General features: G+C 35.3%; 1 protein-coding gene across 2 annotated transcripts in view; it reads left to right on the top strand.

The window, feature by feature from the left end:
- Positions 1-2,326: 2,326 nt before the first annotated feature.
- PSMD14 (proteasome 26S subunit, non-ATPase 14) overlaps positions 2,327-19,738 on the top strand; it is a 106,886-nt gene continuing 89,474 nt past the window's right edge. Inside the window, exons 1-3 of one of the 2 annotated variants that reach the window (XM_044669833.1) lie at positions 2,327-2,476; positions 13,135-13,271; positions 15,495-15,546. In XM_044669833.1, the coding sequence (XP_044525768.1) occupies positions 15,499-15,546 (48 nt within the window). In that variant the 5' untranslated portion in view covers positions 2,327-2,476; positions 13,135-13,271; positions 15,495-15,498. Of the gene's footprint in view, positions 2,477-13,129; positions 13,272-15,494; positions 15,547-19,738 lie in introns of both variants that reach the window. The other variant, XM_044669834.1, reaches the window with a different exon arrangement.

Raw genomic sequence — 19,738 nt, 5'->3', positions numbered from 1 at the left:
ACCTTATACAACAGAAGCTTCCATTTCCTCCCCCCTCACTCTTTTTCTTAACCCCTTAAAATCTAGCTTCTGATGTAATTATTCCATGAAAGTTTCTTTCTCTAAAGTTACTAATGATCTCTTGATTGCCAAATCCAATGACCTTTTCTCAGTCCTCATTCTCTTTGATTTCTCTGTGGTTTTTGACTCTGTTCATCAACTCTGTTGATCATTCTCTCTTTCTGGATATTCTCTGCTCTTTAAGTTTTGGGGATTTCACTCTTTCCTGGCTCCTCTTCTACTTATATGATCACTTCTATCCTTCGCTGGATTGTCCTTTAAGGGTTAGTGTGCTTGAATTCTGTTCTGGGCACTCTTCTCCCTCTATACTATTTCACTTGATCTCATTAGCTCCAGTGGTTTTAATTATCAACTCAATGCTAATTTTACCTATTCTGCCTCTCTACTGATCTCCAATCTTCCATTTCCAACTGCCTTTCAGATATTTAAATTTGAATGCCAAGTAGATACCTTAAATTCAATGTACAAAACAATTATCTTTCCTTTTAGTTCCTCTATCCCTGCTCTATTACTGTAGAGGGCAATGCCATCCTCCCAATCCCTTAGGACAACAACCTAAATATTATCTTTTTCTTCTCTCAGATTGCTATTACTCTGGTGCAGGTAACTCATTGCCTCACACCTGGAATATTACAATAGCCTGCTGGTAGGTCTTCAGGCCTCAAGGATCCCCCTCCAATCCATCCTCTAATCTGCCACTAAAGCAATTTTCCTAAAGCCCAAGTCCAATCATGTCACTCTCCTAATCAATGAACAGAAGGAGCTTCCTATTGCTTGTAGGATCAAATATAGAATGCTCTTTTTCAGCATTCAAAACCTTTCTCATCTAGTTTCCTCCTACATTTCCAGGCTTCTTATACTTTACTTCTTAACACATACTGTTCAATCCAGAGATTCAGATCTCTGCTTTTCTACCAACAAGATATTCCACCTCTTTGCTCCAGGCATTCTCTTTGGCCATCTCCCATTTCCTGTTCCTGGAATATTCTTCTTCCTTTGATCCAACTACTGTCCTCCCTGGCTTCCTTTTAAGTCCCAACTAAAATTGTATCTTCTACAAGAAACCTTCCATAACATCTAAATTTCAGTGTTTTCCCTCTGTTGTTTCCTAATTATTTATATAGCTTGCTTGGCATATATTTGTTTGCATGTTGTCACCCCAACTAGACTACAAACTCCTTGAAAACAGGGACTATCTTTTACTTCTTTTTGTATTTCTGGCACTTAGGAAAGTGACTGGCATATAACAGATACTTAATAAATGTTTTCTGATATATTTATACTTTGCAATCTTCCAAGGGTTATCCCTCTGCTTTTCAATTTGGGGGCCAGCTTTTTGTTCATTGGGATGTACTACTAGAAAGAGCTATTGGGCCCATTTAAGAGGCTCTGCATGTTATCATCTACAAACAGGAATATCTGAAGAAATTCAGCATTTATATAAACGCATTCTTATAGAATATAAGAGAGCAGAGATAATTATGTTTTCTTTGTATTCTCAATGCAGAGTAGGTGTTTAATAAATGCAGTGATGGATAGATCTAAAGGAAATTTCTCTTCAAATTCTAAACTTGTAAATAGACCCTAACAAACATTAAGCTGACAAAAGGTGCGTTTAAAAAAAATTTAGTCTTATAAGTAGGAGGGTCAAAGGCTTTGTCATTTACTGGCTTTGTGTTGTTAAGCAAATCACAGCACTTAGAGCCTCACCGGTAAAACGGCGGAGCGCGGGCCCCACGATCTCCAAAAAAATCAACTACTAAACAGAAAACAAGTCTCTATACCTTTGAACAAAACTATTGGAAGTGCTGCGAAGTTAGGTGTAGAAGCGTCCACTGGAAAAAGAAAGTAGCAATATAGACTTTATTTGGGCCAGTTCTCTTTTCTCTGTTTAGATGGAAGGAAAGGGCTCTTGTGTAGGTCACAGCCACTAGGGGTGACTAACCTAAAGTATGTGGCACGAAGCCCCAGGTTGTAGCCCGCTTAGAAAACCCAGTATGTCTAATATCTCCCTCTTAGTCTGGGGTGGCACAAGAAAACGGAGAGTTTGAGCCCAGGCAGCCAGCGCTCCGGAACCGGGGATAGGACTTAGAAAGCGCGAAGCCAAACAAGGACCCGCTTCCGCCCTTCTGCCAAGTGAGGTAAGTTCGCGTTCTGTTTATTCCTCCCCGAGGTCATAGTCTCACTCCCGCAGCCACCTCCCATTGGCTGTTGATGGAACGGAAGCCGAAGAGGATGAGGGTGAACCCGGAAGTGCTTCGCGGCCAAGGCCTGAGCAACTCTTTTGAATGGAATCGGGCTGATTCATCGCGCGTTCCCAGAGCCGGGGCTAGGGGCTAGTCGGAACCGCTCCATCTGCTACCACTATCACCTCAGCAGTCACTCGTAGAAAAGTCCCTTGATTCCCCACCTTCAGGTAAGGGCCGTGAGGGGAGAGGCTCCGTTGGGACCCGGCTGAGAAATCTGCTTGGCTAGGCCGCTCCCAACCCCGGATTTTCCTTAGTCACGTTGCCCGATGGGAGCGATGCAAAGTCGGTAAGGCGTCCCTTGGAGCATCTGTAGGGAAGTCAGAGCTCTTTAGATCCTACTCGGTCGAGTCACTTCTAGGGGCTTTAGGGATAGTTCTGGGTCTTGTGGTTTCTTTCGTCCTTTTCTTCGGCTTTTTATTTGCTAAGATTTGCAAAGGAGCACTCACCCCCCCCCCCCCATTTCCCCCACCAGTTTCTGGCATCTACTTTTAGGGAAGAAAGAGGAAAGGCAAAATGAACGTCAGTATCTTCACAAGATGCCGAAAACTTGATTGCTAGAAACTCAACTCGACCACCAGTCATTATTTTTTGTCGCTAATAGTGATCCTTGTCCTCACATCTGTCAGTTTTTCTTCCCTATAAAAGAACTTCCTAAATATTAGAATCCACTGATTTGGCACTTGGAAACATCCTTTATAATTTAACAAAAATAAAGTTTAAGCATTGCTCTACTAGAGAATTTGGTGATTGCATCGCTCTTTCCCCCACTGGAAGAAGAAATCTGTGTATTTTGCCTTTAAGATAAATTCTCTGATGAAGAATCTTTTTCTGGTGTTTCTTTTGAGGGATGGAAAAAAGTAATCACTTTAAGATAGTTTCTGTAAAAATATAGTGAATAAACAAATGTTGTAGAAATCTTTACCTTTGAACTGCTTTCTCAAGGATGAATAGGAAAATAAAGATTGAGTTCTATGTAGAATTTATTGTAAAGACAATTCAATGATGTCTTTGAAATAGAGGTAGAAACCAGAAAGTATAAGAAAAAGTAATATATGAAAAGGAAAAAAATTACAGACTCTGAGATATAAAGGCCCTCAGAGGTTATCTTAATCAGTCTTCTATCTGAAACAATGTCCTGTATAATATCTAAGAAACTGGATACCCATCCATATAGTTTTTAAACCCTGATTCAATTCCCCATTGGTCATTTCCATCTGTTCTTACCCCTTAGTGGACTAGATCTAGTGGCTTTAAAATAGATATGTACTTATGTGAATGGGAAACTCCCATTGAAGTGCAGTTTTGTAAACTTTCAAAATGCTGCATCATAATATGTAGATCAGCTCAGTTGAAGTGATCCACTGTTCCTGGCATGAAAGCCTTTCGGCTTCTCTAGTACTTAAAGGCTGGAAATCAACATCAAGAAACATTTGATTTTATTTTTGAAGTTATTTAAATTTCTTGTAACAATGTTCTCTGCATGTTTGTTACAACTTAATTTTATTTAAGTAAAGCATGTAACTTTTAAAGCCTATTTCTAAGTTTTATACCATCACTGTAATTTGCACTTTATTTTTGAAAAAAAGAATTAGAGAAAAAGAATGATATTCTCAGAACTTCTCCCTTTCATCATATACAGCTATCCATCCACCAGTTCTTAGCCCAGGTTCTGCTTTCTTTCTGAAGCCTAGTCTGACTACTGCAACCTATAATGATTTTTCCCTTACATAAATTCTGAGCACTTCATGATTGGACTACTCATTTAACACTTAAACAGACACTACTTTGTGTTAGACATTATATTATTACTTTGTATCGTTTTCCTATTTATATTCAGTTCAACAAGAAGCATTCACCTGTGTAAGATTGATTGTAGCTACTATATTTTTGAGAGCAGAATGCTTTGGGTAACTTCCATGTATATTTTGCATGGCACATGGGTTTTTGATAGATATTTGTAAAAATGCAATCTTGAACAGACACCACAATAACTGTCCACATTATGCTACTATGAATAAAGTTTGATTTTAAGTTCCTGTTGATGGAAACATATTTTTGATAGGATCTAAAAACCCTATTCATGCTATTGACTTGAATATTTACTTTTACCTTCCATTTTGGTTTTCCTCCCTGAAGGAAGGCCTTTAAAACACCCCTCAAAAATTTAGTTCTACCTACAAATAAGTACAACTATAAAAATTGGAAGAATTGCATTTTAAAATGATTGAAGTTTTCCTTCCTTAATGAAGTAAAATAAAAAACAGCATCCCGATGAAGAAACTGAATAGTATTTTCTTCTGACTGTGTGCTTCATTATTTAACTTTGCCATTTTTTATTGTAGAATATATCCTTTTTCCTATTTAAATGTAAAACAAAACAAAAAGAACATTCCAACGTCTCTCATAAATTTTTATTCATTATCTTTCATTAATGCCCTGATTTTATTATGATACTTTAGATGCAAATATAGCCCAATACTATTAACATCTTGGAGACAGTACTTCTATGAGTAGTTGTGCTCAGAGGTAGGAATGAAGATTAAAACACAATAGATCTTACCCTTAGTAAGCTTCCATTCTTTTAGTAGGAAATAATGTGTTCACAGAGAAGACATTAGTAGCAGAGAGGAGGTCTTCCATGGGCACTTGAGCATTACGTAAGGGTTATCATATCAAAAGATCATAGATTTAGAACTGGAAGGGATTGCTGAAGCCATCTAGTCCTCCCTCTTCACTTTACTGATAGGGAAAATGAGATAAGAGCCATCTATATCTTGCTGATAGTTACAGAGGTAGTAAAAATGACAGAGGTAGAATTTGAAATCAGGTCCTCTGACTCCAAAGCTAGCACTGTTTCTGTTGTATTGAGAATAATATGCAATAAATATGGGAAAGTTGGTTGTTGGTTGTAAAACAGATTCTTAAAAACTTTAAATACCGAACATAGAAGTTTGTATTTATCTATATTTATAATAGCTGCTGTAGCTCATTGAGCAGGATAATATTCATGGTCAAGATGTGTGCTTTCTGAATATTAGTTTGACATCTTTGTGGAAGATGGTTTGGAGAGGGTCTAGACTTGAGGCAGGGAAATCAATAAGAAAACTGCTGAAATAGACAAAGTGAGAGGTGACAATGGCATTAGGTCATGGTGGTAGTTGTGTGATTGGAGAGGGTGAATTCTTGAGGTGTTGTAAATGAAAATAGGTAAGGTTTGACAAGTGGTTGACAAGACTAAGGAAAATGAAGAGTTGAGGCAATTTTCAAAATGTTGAGCCTGGACAGAAAAGATGCTCTCACCCAAAATAGGAAAATTTGGAAGATACACAGGTTTGGGCGAAAGATATAATTTTGTTTTGCATATATTAAGTTTGAGATACATTTGAAACGTAATGGAAGTGTCTGCTTGGTAGTTGATGATCAGAAACAAGATTAGGGCTGGATATATAAATCTGGAAACCATCTAGATTTAGCACAAAGTCTTTATCTTAGAGATGAGGTAAACTGAAGATCCTCAAAAAAAAATATTAGTACAAGAGCATAGATTAAGTTAGAAACAAGAATCGGGACCAGATCCTGTGTTTCCTGATTCTTTGTCAAGTCAATAAACTTGTTAAGTGCCCTACTACTGGCCTAACATGGCTCAGGAAGAGAAAGTGAGGCAGATTATTTTGCTCAACTTAGATCTAATTAAAGAACAAGCCCTTACTATTTGTCTGATGCAGGAATATAAAAAAGAAAGATAGTCCCTGCCCTCAAGAAGTTTAGAATCAAATGGGGAAACAAGACCCAAAAGAAAGCTGAAAAGAGGAGAAAGACAGGGGCAGTATAGTGAAGTCAAAAAAGTCCAGAGTAAATGCAACCTGGTGGGAAATGAGATGTCTGAGGAGTTGCATTCTGCTCCCCTCCCCTCCCCCCTACCTGTCTTAAGAGTGCTGAGAAAGGATAATAGAGATAGTTTGTGAGTCCACGTTGGCTTTTTATTTTAACTTCTGATTTGTTCCTTTCATCGTGTCTGTGTACATTTGATTTTTGTCATTTTTATACAGGGTTCTCCAAAAGCTTTAACAGCTTTAACCTGCACTCAAACTTTTTGGATACCTTGTATGTGTATCCCTTTCAAATTCCATCTTTGGACATATTGCCTGCCAGTGCCATTTTGAATGAATAAAAAACATTTACTAAATCTTTACTATGTGGCCCTTTGCTAAGAGCTGAGCATAGTCCCTGCTCTCAAGGAGCTAACACTCTAATAGGATACATATAGGAAAGTGGTGTCCAGGGAAGGAGGTAATGGTAAAGTCAAAAGGATGACAAATGAAGTCATTGGAGAGTAAATTGATATGCTCTTTCCAGGAGCATTAGCACAATTGATTTAATTATTATTCTCAAATTGAAATGGGGGAAGGGAGCTGCATGGTGGTTGATGAAGGAAATTGGGAAGGAAATGAAGTATAGCTGGAACCAGGCCTGGACTTAGTGGATGATTTGTTCTTCCAGACAACAATTTATCTGGACATGCTGCTTAAAATCTGGGTATTTGGTCTCCAGTGTCTTAACTGTCTTTACTAGTCTTGTGTCATCATCTGCAGTTTTGATAAATAAGCCATCTATGTTTTCATCCAAGTCACTGATTAAAAATAATGAACAGAGATTGCCAGGGCACAGGATAAAATCACATAGCATGTAATCAGACTTCTATCTAGATTGACAAAATCAATACTTTTTGGCAATAGTTATTTTGTAGTTACTTTTTACTTTTTACTTTCATCCATCATGCCTTGTGAATGAAATATGAGGCTCTGAAGTCTTTTACAACTCTTAAAATTCTCTTAAGTTTTTAATGCCTTTATATACAGAGCAGTTATATGCTTCTTGGTTTCATTCTTTTCTTGGAGAGATGGAGGGTAATTAAATGAAAGGTCAAGTGGTGCATTTAGAAAAGGCACAAATATAGTTAGAAGATCTGGGTTCAAAATCCTACCTCTGGCATTTACTACCTTGAAGAAGCTAGACCTAGATATAGTAGACAACTCATCCTTCCAGATAGAATTTATCTGGGCATAGTTCTTAAAATCCAAGTATTTGGTCTTTAGTATATTAACTATTCCTCCTAGCCTAATATCCTTGGCAGATTTGTTTAACATGTCATTGACATTAACATGGCTTTTTCTATCCCAGAGAGACAACCTGTACAAGTGTATTTATATTCAAAATGGATAAAAGATCATTGTGGAGGAAAGACACCAGAAACTAAGAATAAGAAAAGGTTAACTCCAGAAGTTGAGCCTTGAGGCAACCTAGGAATTCTGTGAGGCAGAGGGAATGGGAGAAGTACATTCCAGGGACAGAGAAAAACCTTTGCAGAGGCTTGGAAACAGAAGATTTTGTGTGTGTGTGTGTGTGTGTGTGTGTGTATGAGGAGCATTAAGAACACCATTTTGACTGATATTTAGTGGGTAAAAAGGGATTGATATATTTGTTAGGCTTTAAATTTATGTCATAAAAATTTTTATATTTGATACTAAGTAAAATAATAAGGATATTAAAATGTATATATAAATAAATAATAACAAGTAATAGGGAGCCACTAGAATTTATTGATAGGGAAGTATTAGACTTGTACTTTAACACAATCAAGCTCTGATAATTTTTGTGGAGGATGATGAGGTAGGTAGGAGGTGGATAGGTAAGAGGAATTATCTATTTCCAGTCTTTCCCTATCTACTACCTCATTCCCTACTTCCTAGAAACTTGCCATATCTCCCCCATTCTCAAAAAACTTATCACTTGATATTTCATCGATATTACCATTTTTTCTGTTCCTTCTGACTAAACTCTTTGAAAAGGCTATCATTTCTCTCCTCTCTTTTTAATCTCTTATCTTTTCCAGCCTCATCTTTTGACCAAACCTGCTCTTGCCAAAGTTACCAATAATCTCTTAATTGCCTATGCCACTGACCTTTTCTCAGTCCTCATTCTCCTCAACCTCTTTGCAACCTGTTAATCACCCTCTCCTACTTGTTACTCTGTTCTCTCCAGACACCACTCTTGCTTGATTTTCTTCCTATTTATCTAACCGCTTCTTCTTTATATATCTTTTGCTGAAGCTTTTCCAGGATGACACCATAGATTTCTCATAGAGATCTGTCCTGGGTCCTCCACTCTTCTCACTCTGTACTACTTTACTTGGTGATCTCTTCAGTTCCCAAAGATTTAATTATCATCTCTTTGCTAATGATTCTCAAATCTACCTGTCTTGCCCTGTCACCTCTCTGACCTCCAGTCTCTCATCTTTCCTGTTCAGAAATCTTGAATTGGATGTCCAGTGCACATCTTAAATTCAACATGTCAAAAACTGAACTCATTCTTTTCTTCCCTCTCAAACTTGTCTATTAACATAGAGGGCAACACCATCCTTTCTGTCCCATAGGCTGGCAACCCAGGTGTTAATTTTGAATTCCTTACTTTTTCTCACCTTCCCCTCAGCCCCATCCAGGATGTTGCCAAGGCCTGTTGATTTCACCTTTACAATAACTCTTGAATATTCCCCCTACTCTCCTCTGATCCCCACTCTAGTTCAGCCCCTAACCCTCACATGTGGATAATTGTAGGTGAGTCTGCCTGCCTCAAGTCTCTCTCCACTCTAATCTATGTTCCATTCAGTCAGCAAAGTGATTTTCTTAAATTGCAGGTCTAATTGTGTTGGTTCCCTTCTCAGTAGCCCCCAATGGCTTCCTTTCATCTTTAAGATTAAATGCAAAATTCTCATTTGGTGTTTAAAGCCTTCATTACTTAGCCTCTTTCTCCCTTTCCAGTCTTATTTCTCTCCAAATACTCTTTAATTCAGTGACAGTGGTCTTACTGTTTGCAAATAAAATAAGACATTACTCCTTTCTGTTCCCATTTTCTCTGGTGATCCCCCATTCCTGGAATACTCTGACTCCTCATCTTTGCCAATTGGCTTTCAAGTCCCAACTAAAATCCCATCTTTTACAAGAAGCCTTTCCAACCTCTTTTAATTCTATTACCTTCCCTCTCTTAATTATTTCCTATTTATCCTCTATGTTGCTTGTCTATATAAAGTTGTTTGTGTGTTGTCTCCTAATAGTGCAGTCAAGAGTTGATGAAGGCTTTAACTAAGGTGGTAGCCATGTAAGTTCAGTGAAGTACCAAAGATGTACCATGCTGTGAGCTTAAAAGTGATGTCTCTTATTCATTTTGGTCATTTGAAATTGAATACTAAAGAAAAATTATTCTAGTTTAAAGTTTTATTTTATTATTATTTTTCAATAGCTTGAGAAAATGTGGTATGGGTACAAAGTGTTGTTCTTGGAGTCAGAAGGTACCTATTTCTTATCCTACCTCTTGGCAATACCTTGGTGACCATGGGAAAATTATAGGACTGGAGATCATAGACCTTAAGTTGGAAGGGTAGCTCAGAAACTATCTAGTCCAACTCACTTATTTTTGTGCATCAGGAAACTAAATGTGAAAATGACTTGCCAATGGTCCCACAGGTAGTATCAGAGGCAGACTTTGAACCCAAGGCCCCTCCAGAACCAGTATTTTTCCCTCTGAACTATGTCACTTAATAAGTATTTCTTAAGCACCCATTATGTTACAGACCTTGAGCTAGGTTCTGGGTATAAAGTTACAAAGGTGGTACTTGAGCTGAATCTTGAAGGAAATGAATCAGGATTCTATAAGGTAGAAAGTCAGGCAATAAGCATTTATTAATTGCCTTCTATGTGTCAGGCACCATGCTGAGTGCTGGGAATACAAAGGCAGGCAAATGGCAGTCATTGCCTTCAAGGAGCTCACAATTTAATAGAAGAGACAGCATGCAAACAGCTATGTACAGATGAGCAATGTATTGTATAAATAGGAAATAATCAGCAGAAAGAAAGCACTGGGATTAAGAGGCTTCCTATAGAAAATAGGTTTTTAGATGGGAGTTGGGGAAACAGAGAAAGCAATAGGCAGAGATAAGGAAGGGCTGTGTTCCAAAGCATGAGGAACAGCCAAAGAGAATGCCTGGACTGTGTGACCCTGGGCAAGTCACTTGACCCCCATTGCCCACCCTTACCAATCTTCCACCTATGAGACAATACACCGAAGTACAAGGGTTAAAAAACAACAACAACAACAACAACAAAGAGAATGCCTGGAGTTTAGAGATAGAGTGGCTTGTTGGGGAACACCAGGAGGCCAGTGTCATTGGATGAAGAGGGTATAAAATGTAAGTGAGGAAGGAGTGTGTTCCATGCATGTGGGGCATTTGACCAGTTGTTAGGCTATGGAGATGAGTGATGAAACATGGTGTGGGAGAATTAAAGAGTGACCAGTATGACTGGACTGTTGGGAGGGCAGGAAAGGGAAGTAATGTTATAATGAGACTGTAGTAATGTATAATGAAATTGGAAAGACAAGTTTTGGCTAAGGTGCAGACACCTTTAAGAGCTAAACAGAGGCATATTTATCAAAGGCAGCAGGAAGTAGAGCTACTAGATTAAGGTAATGACATGGTCAGATCTGTATTTAAGGACACTTATTTTGGCATATGTATAGAGATTAAATTGGGTTCAGAGAGAAAGATAATGGATGACAAATACCTGAACTAAGGCTTTGGGACTAGAGAGAGGAGGTTGATATGGGGATGCTAAAATAACAATGAAGTTATGAACTTGAGAGGTTAGGTGAATGGGGACAGAAATATGGAAGTTTGATATGATATTTTTGAGATGTTTCTAGGATATCTGTATTGAAATATCCAATACTGATGTCTGTGACTATCACCAATCAATTGATGATGATTAAACCAATAGGAAGTGATGCGGCGGTTACTGAAGGCTAGACCAGAGGACTTGGAACAGAAGCAGAAGGTATTGATAAAGAGAATCTACTAGGAAAAGGTGACTGAGAAGGAATGGTCATAAAAATACAGAGTATTCAACAGAGTGAGATGCTGCAAAGAAGTCAAGATGAATGAGGATTGAGCAAAAGAATATTAGGTTTGATAATGAGATTAAAGAGCAGTTTCATTTGAGTGGTAAGGTAAGAAGATAAGTTGCAGAAAATTGTGGAGTGACAGAAGAGGAAGTAAAGGTAGTGTAGACAACTTTTTCCCCCCTAAGAGATTGAGAAACGGAGGCTTGTGGAATGATGATGTGAATAGATGGTGAGGTTTACTGAAGATTTTTAAGTGTGAAGTATATTTGTGCAGGTTTGAAGTCAGTAGAAAGGAACCCATCACTTAACAAAATGCTAAGAGGCATAATTGAAGAGCAATTTACTCAAGATTGAGTGTGGTTTCAAGGCTTAGTGAAAGGTGTTAGCCTGGGAAGGGCTATAATTGATAATAGCAAAATGGGATGGAGAGCAAAATAGACCTTGTAGGATTTTCTTCACTGGTCTACTCAATTTAAAATTAGAGAGTTTGAAGGTAACTTGAACATTCCCTTACCCAAATCATGAGTACTACCTAGAGGGGATTCTTGTCCTTTTTCTGGTGGTTTCGTGAAACCTATGGAACCTTTCTCAGCATAATGTTTTTATATCTATTAGATAAAATACATTGGATTACGGAAGATAAATGTATTGAAATATAGTTATTTTTTAAAAAGACTGTCCCTTTCCTCCTCCCCGCTGCCCTAGTCAATTCTCTCTTAATCCTAACTTCTTTCCTAATATAACTATTATTACTGATTTGAACTTGATAAAGTCTCCATTCCTGCCAAGGTTATATAGAGAAGGGATAATTCTCATATATTTTAGGATGTAATTTAGGATTAATTTTATTTTTCAAAAATGTTTTAAAGGATTTTAGGGGGAGACATTTTTGTTTCAATATAAGCCAATACTCTGGACAATCTACCACTTCCCTCACTACATTTCCTTGTAAATATCTATTCAGAATAATTTAATGACTGCAACTTGTTGCATTGCTCACTTTTTATCTTACCTAGTTTTGGGTGGTTAATTGATAAAAAGTGTATGTTAAAACTTTGAAGATATGGTAACAAACTTGAGTTTTATTTGACTTAAGTTTTGTTTCACCTTTAATGTTTTCTTTGCTTACATTATTAGTAATAATATCAGAATTATCAAAATCATTGGCTTACCAAATTTTTAAATATGGCTCAGCCAAGTTAAAATGCAATGGGGAAATGTTTAACAAAATAATTACAAATTCAACAGAGATAATATCAGTTAGTGCTTTTCTAAGTCAATGTATTGCATTTGAGGATCCATTTCTGTTTGAGTTGGACATTACTGTTGTATTTTTTTTTTGTCTCTACTCTTCTATTTGAAATTCTTTGATAATAAGAGCATTGTATTTTATACATACTTGTGTATATTATACACCTACACTGTCTTCTTTGACCAATGTAAACCTTCTTATAGTCTTAAAAGAATGTTTTCGTGGCATGGACTGGACAACCAGTGGCATAATTTTGTTTCTATAGAACAGTATCTTCTTGTTTTTTAAAAAGATTGAAAAATTGACCTTTGGAATAAAAATTCTTCATTAGCTGGGGTCTTATATCATATTACTATGATAAGCATTGAGCTTCAATATTATGGCAAGAACATCTGGGGGAAATATTTAGGTGTAATGTCCTGATTCTAATATGTTGGAGGATTCAGCAGTATTGGGAAAGGATGCCTGAGGAATTAACTTCTAGTAGTACCTTAATGTTCTATTGGGGCCAAACCTCTTGGGGTTTTTTGTTTGTTTGTTTGTTTGCTTAATCTTCATATTCATCACAGTTGTTCCCCCTCCTTCCTTCCTTCTTTTTTTTTTTTTTTTTTTTAAGTTTAGGAAGGAGAGAAGAGAAAAAGAAATACTTGGGAAGAGTTGTACTTCAAAACTGCTACAAGGATCAAGAGTTTGAACTAAGAAGAATTTTTTGCCAAATTCAACAAATTGAAGCTTGAAATATTGTAGTTAGTGACCAGGTAAGAAACAGAAATATGTTTTACCTACCTGTTTTTTCAGAATATAAAGGATCTGGCTTTGGGAAATGTATTGTGCTTAGCTGTCCTATAAATGTAGATTTGATGTGCTAAATAATCATCCACATTTGTAAAGAAATTCATCGTGGGCAATTTGGAAATCCCTGATTTTGTAACATACTTTAAAATATTACTTATGTCTTCTGTTAATTTGTTTTTGTCGACATTTTATTAAAATTTTTAACATATTAAAAAATAAAAAACATTCTCAAGAAACTTTCTTCTTCATTTATCTGTATGTAGTTCAGTTCTTTAAACAGAGTTTAGTGTGTATAATGTTTTCCTATTGACTAAAAAACCCAATTTTACTAAAAACGAAAATTTTACTGGGCAGATTTTTTTCCCCCTTTGCTTCACATTGCTTTCAATTTTCACAGCATCTGGAAATCTGTCTTTGAAAGCTCTAAAGCGCAAATGGATAAATTAGATTCAATGGGGAAGAGCATATTAAGTATTTATTAAAAATTAGCATACTTTTTTTCTTAGTTAAGTCTTTTGATTACTTCTTAAAATTTTGATACTCAAGATCATGTTTAGAAAATGGATTCTTTTTTTGAGTTTTTTTTTATGCTGTGCTGAGAACATTTTTTCCTTGCTTAGTAATAAGTATATATACCAATCTACTTGTTTTTGCAATTTGTACTCTGTTAATAACTTATGAGCATATAAATTATCTATATATTAATAGGAATCTTTGTGAAACCATAGGAAGTTTCATGAAGGTTTTTTTATATTACACTTGCTGTATTCATATAGAAATTATATATGGTATGTGTATTTTTGCTTTATAGAAACTCTTTGGAAGTGTAATAAGGAATTAGTTAAGTGTTTAACTGTCACCCCAAGTATTTCTGTCTCCCCCCATTCCCCTATTTCAGAAGCAAATCACACATTAAACTATAATAATTACTTTATCATGAGTTTTTTAAATTAAATATTTATTAAAGTCTTAAGTTAAGACAACTTTAAAAAATTATTCAGTAATTTATATTTTCAGCATGATTCAACATCTATGTTTATAAACAGTACTTTTCTTAGTGGTATAATGATTACAGCCTTTATTGGATTTCAGTGTCTTTGACAGTTTTGCCTGGTAAAACAATGTAGACAGAGTCATTTTGCTTAGTATTGTTTCCAGTAACTGTAATGACATGTGCTAAAATTTGTGACTGGAGATGAACAGAATTCTTGAAAGATGGTAGCAATTTTGAAGAAAAGAAAATTACTTGGGAAAAGCAAAATGTTTTAGGTATACAGAAGTTAGATGCTTAATCTTTTTAAATATTGCAAGTAATTATATGATCGTTGAAACCAAGTAAAGATATATGCACACATTTTCTTCTTTGGTGTTCTAGCTATTCTGCCTGAGCTATTCACATTCACAAGAATTATTTCTCTAACTTTAAATATACTAAAATAAATTGTTTTTATTAATAACCTAAATCATTTATATTTAGTGACTCACAACACTTGCTAGCCTAGAATTTCCTAAGTGAAGAAGGTACATTACCATACATTTGCTCCCTACTATCTGCAATAAATGAAATTTCTGTGTAGCTTCTAGAACATTAACTGAATGCATTTAATGTTTACTTTATAGTATTTCTTTTTAGTATAATGAGTTCATTAAAAAAAGCTTTTGATGCTAATTCAGAGATCCATAATCTGCTCACAATGTCTTTCACATGTAGTTTTGATGATAACTGACAAGCTGTAAGTTAATTAGCACAGAACTTACTAATGAGGATGTTAAAATTTAATTTAAAAGTGAGGATTTTTATTTGTACACTCTGGACAAATTGACGCACACTCAATCATATACATGGTAAGTATTCCAGGCACTTTTCTTGTTCAGGTACTGTTATCTGATAACAATAAGAAAATATAATTAACTTGATAGGAAAGTTTTGAAAAGTATGCTAAGATTGCTTGTCTTTAAAACTGGGGATAACCCAAAACCAAAGCAGTAAAATAAGGTCTGTTAATTAGCGTAGAAGACAGCTTCTTGAATTAATATGTGGTGTTAATTAACAGGAAGTCTGATGTTGTGTTGTAATTACCACCAATATTTTTGACATACTGAGTGACTGAAGGTGAATTATATAGATAGCAATTGAGTAAACACTTTTGTGCTTAGGAACGTTTTCCTTTGTTTCTGTTTTCTAGAAATATGGACAGACTACTTCGACTTGGAGGAGGTATGCCTGGGCTTGGCCAGGTTAGTATACAGTTTCTCAGTGTATCTTTGAACATAAAAAAAGATAAAACCTTTTTTCTAGGTTTCTAGAAGTAAAGAAACCTTAAGAAAATGACCCCACAGATGACCTTATGGCCTTCATGCTATCTTGCTACACTAGAGGCATATGGAGAGCACAGTTATCCTAATTGATATTCTGCCCTGGGAATAATGATGTTAACTACTTGTGTTCATTTGATATTTTGAGGTTTATAAGCTTTTCAGAGTCACTTTTTATTAAAAGGGCTAGGTTACTTGAAATACCTTATTTGTTTTAACTTTCTTTTAGTAGTAAGCATGCAAAATTAATGGCCACTACTATTGACCATAATCTAAAAAATCATCAAAATTGATCATCAGAATTAGTTATGTGTATGAAATCTTATATGAGGTCTTATATTGCCAGCTACCATATGCCTCATACCATATGTAGTAGGTACAAAATGAATATTGACTTTTTAAAAAGTGTGTCATTACATGTCTTTTTTTCTTTTAATTTTCTGTATAGAAATAATTTCTTTTACATGTAGCTGATTAATTTACTAAGTAATGATCTAGGTATCTTCTTTGTTTTATGTAATTGACGTGGAAAGAAAGAGTGTTAACCATTGTGTCTTCTGAAGTCATTGAAGATAATCTCTTCTGAATTCTGTGCTAAGTATTGTAGGAGCTGTTGAAGTATGGTTTAAAAAGTTATGGATTTGAAGTTAGAAGAATTGAGTTCAAGTATTAGGTCTAAATATTCATAGTAACTCACTTATTGTTAGCAGTATATTCTTTGGCTGTTTTCTGAACCATAGTTTCATCATCTGTAAAATTAGGATAATAATACTTTTCTTTCTGAACTTACAGGATTATTGGAAGCATCAAATAAGAGAAAAAATATAAAGCACTTAGCAAAATGTAAACAACTGTCAACTGTCATTCACCTACTTCAATATTGTATACATCTTTTTTATGTTGTTCCATTTCCAATTTTTCATTTCTGTAGAAATGAGTTTAGTTTACATATTTAAGTTCATGCTTGACCCTAGAGATAATCTACATGAATCATTTTATAGAAGACTGAGTCCTTGGCAGTCATTTTTTTATATCCTATTTTCATTATTTCTTTAGTCATCATCCTCCCTCTCTAATCCATTATTACCATAGGAGGTTGTTGTCTTCTCATTCAAATAATGTTTATTGTAAGCACCAATATCTTTCATATGAAAGTTGAAGAATTTTTTTGGTATTGAGACATTTATGTTGAGACATTTAGTTTCATAGCTTGTGTGTAAATTCATTCATTAGATATATGGCCAAATTCTATTTTGGTTTGTAATTATTTCATATTTTCTTTAGAGAGCTAAAAATCTCTTTCTGATAGTTTATTGCATCCTGGAGCAGTCTTCAGTTATTTTTAGTTTTTTTTTTCTTAAGCAGTTTTGAGTATTTCTCATGTTTCTTTGCTGCCAACCTGCTTCATGACTCTTCATTTTTCTAACATCTGCGTAGTGTAATCCTTCAGACTTATGCCTCCTCAGGCCTTTCTGAACTTGATGCTTACCGAAGCTGTTTTGAGATCCATGGTAAACTTTCCAGATGTCTTCTAAAATTTCCTGAATTTGATTTGAAATTAATTATAAAAACATAACTATTTTTTTTAAACCTTAGTATTTATACTATACCCAAGAAATGTAGTATGTAGATATTTCTTAAGGGAATTAGAATGGTGTTACAGAAATGTATGAAGGATCTGTGGTCATAGGCTTATAACTTTAGTTGGAAGAGAATCTTCAGGTCTTGTCCACAAACACACACTCACACTCACATACCACCCCATTTTATAGATGAAGAATTTGAGACCCAGCGAGATTCATTTCCTTGCCTGACTTACAGCTGGGATTTGAACCCAGGGCTGTGATATCATTTGTAGGGAATCTTGCAGTACATCCAAGAAGTAGATAAGTCCTAGGGAGAAGTTTCTTGAGGCATTGATAGGGTGAGATACTTGTTACTTAGCTAAGTGTCTAAAGCACTGTTTCACCCAGATCATCCTAATATTATGTCCAAATGCTCTTCACTCCACCTTGCAACTTTAGCTCAGATTTTAAAAATAAATACATGATTTATTCAGAATTTACCATCATTTCTTTTGTTGGAGCCTCACAATAGCCCTATTAGTCCTTAGGGTGTTATTCCTTTTAGACAGATGAAGAAACTGAGGCTTAGAGAATTTAAGTAACTTGACTGAAAATAGCCAGTAAGTGTCATTGTTAAGATTTTAACCCAGATCTCAATTTACTCTTAACACTTTTTCCACTGTATCATATTTCCTCTCAGAATTAAGTCCTTTAGAAAATGACTGCAATAAGTTAACACATCAGCAGTCTACACTAGAACATTCTGTCTTGAGCATCTCTTAAGGACTTGAAGTAATGGAGATCACAGTCTATTTATTGAACTAAATAATGCCTTGATGACCATTGCTAACCTTTGTCCTGTTAATTAGAGGAAAAATGTAAAATTTGATAAGTAGTCTTTTTTTAGATTTCTCATTAATCAGCATATGTATTCAATGATTCTTAAATTTTTTTTGTACTTAAAAAATGTTACATAAGGTTCTAAAAGGCCATTTATGTTTATTTCATATTCCCAAGGAGATTTTTAAGGTCTTGAAGTAGAGCTTAGTTTTCTCATTTTTCTCAGTCTTATTTCTGTTGCATTTTCTTTATTGTGCTTAGTAGAACGTTTATCGCCGTCAATAGTAGTAAATGAGATTTTTCCTCACCTCCCAAAATTTCTTTATTCTCTTTTTTTAACTTTATTCACCTTTAGATATTTTTTATAGTCTTGCCTACAGTGTTTCATTGCAGAATACTTATTTTTGCCTTATATTATATGTTAAAGAGTATTAATATGTATGTATTTTTAATAAGAAAAAAAGGGCAAGTGAAGCCATTTGGAGTTAGGATTTGACATCAGATACCTTCTCTTCATTGTTTCTCATGTGATTTTGGTCTTTGGTTTATTCTCTCTGGACCTCACTTTCCACATCTCTAAACCAATAGGTTGGACAAAATAAGATTTTTAAGGTCTCTTCCTACTCTGATAAGATAGCCTTTTAATGAATATAATTGCTTATTCCCCCATAATACATATAATTATTATTTTTATTAATTAATTTTTTTATTTTAAACCCTTAACTTCTGTGTATTGACTTATAGGTGGAAGAGTGGTAAGGGTAGGCAGTGGGGGTCAAGTGACTTGCCCAGGGTCACACAGCTGGGAAGTGTCTGAGGCCGGATTTGAACCTAGGACCTCCTGTCTCTAGGCTTGGCTCTCAATCCACTGAGCTACCCAGCTGCCCCATAATTATTAATTGCAGTAATAATAATACCTTGCAGTTATATAGTACTTTAGTGTTTGTAGAGTGCTTTACAGATATTATCTCATTTTTCCCTCACAACCCTTGGGAGTAAGTTCTAAATAATATTTGTCATAGGAAGAACTCAAGGAAGAGTTTAGTTTGTGTTTGTGTGTGTGCCACACAGCCAAAAGAGACAGGCAGAGACTGATAGAAGCAGTTTCTAATATTTCTGTAATCCTAACTGAAGCTCATTGGCACTTCATTTTAGCTGTTTGCATTATATTTTCTTTGATTTAGAAGCTCTGGATTTTGACTTTGCTGTTCTAGGGAGTTTTTATTTTGCTCTTTCAGGAGGTGACTTGTATATTCTTTACATTTTCACTTTGCCCTCTGATTCTAATAGTTCTGAGCAGTTTGCATTTATGTTATCTCAAAATATGGTATCTAGTCTTTTTTGGTCATGATTTTCAGTTAGTCTGATGATTCTTAGATGATTTCTCCTTGTTTTGTTTTCCAAGTTTTTGATAGTATATACCTTATATTTTCTCTCCCCCCCCCCTTCCCCCTAGGCTTTTAATTTTTAATTTTGTTTTATTATTTCTTATTAGCTCAGAGTTGCTTTCTGGTTTTTGTGGAGTTCAGTTCTTGGATAAAGAAGTCCTATCACCAACTCTCTTAATGCTATAAATCCCCATTGTCTGCTTAGCTTTCTTTTCTTTTCTTTTCTTTTCTTTTCTTTTCTTTTCTTTTCTTTTCTTTTCTTTTCTTTTCTTTTCTTTTCTTTTCTTTTCTTTTCTTTTCTTTTCTTTTCTTTTCTTTTCT

The sequence above is a fragment of the Gracilinanus agilis genome, chromosome 3 (genome assembly GCF_016433145.1).
Source record: "Gracilinanus agilis isolate LMUSP501 chromosome 3, AgileGrace, whole genome shotgun sequence".
Taxonomy (NCBI): Eukaryota; Metazoa; Chordata; class Mammalia; order Didelphimorphia; family Didelphidae; genus Gracilinanus; species Gracilinanus agilis.
This window is presented reverse-complemented; position numbering and strand designations above follow the sequence as displayed.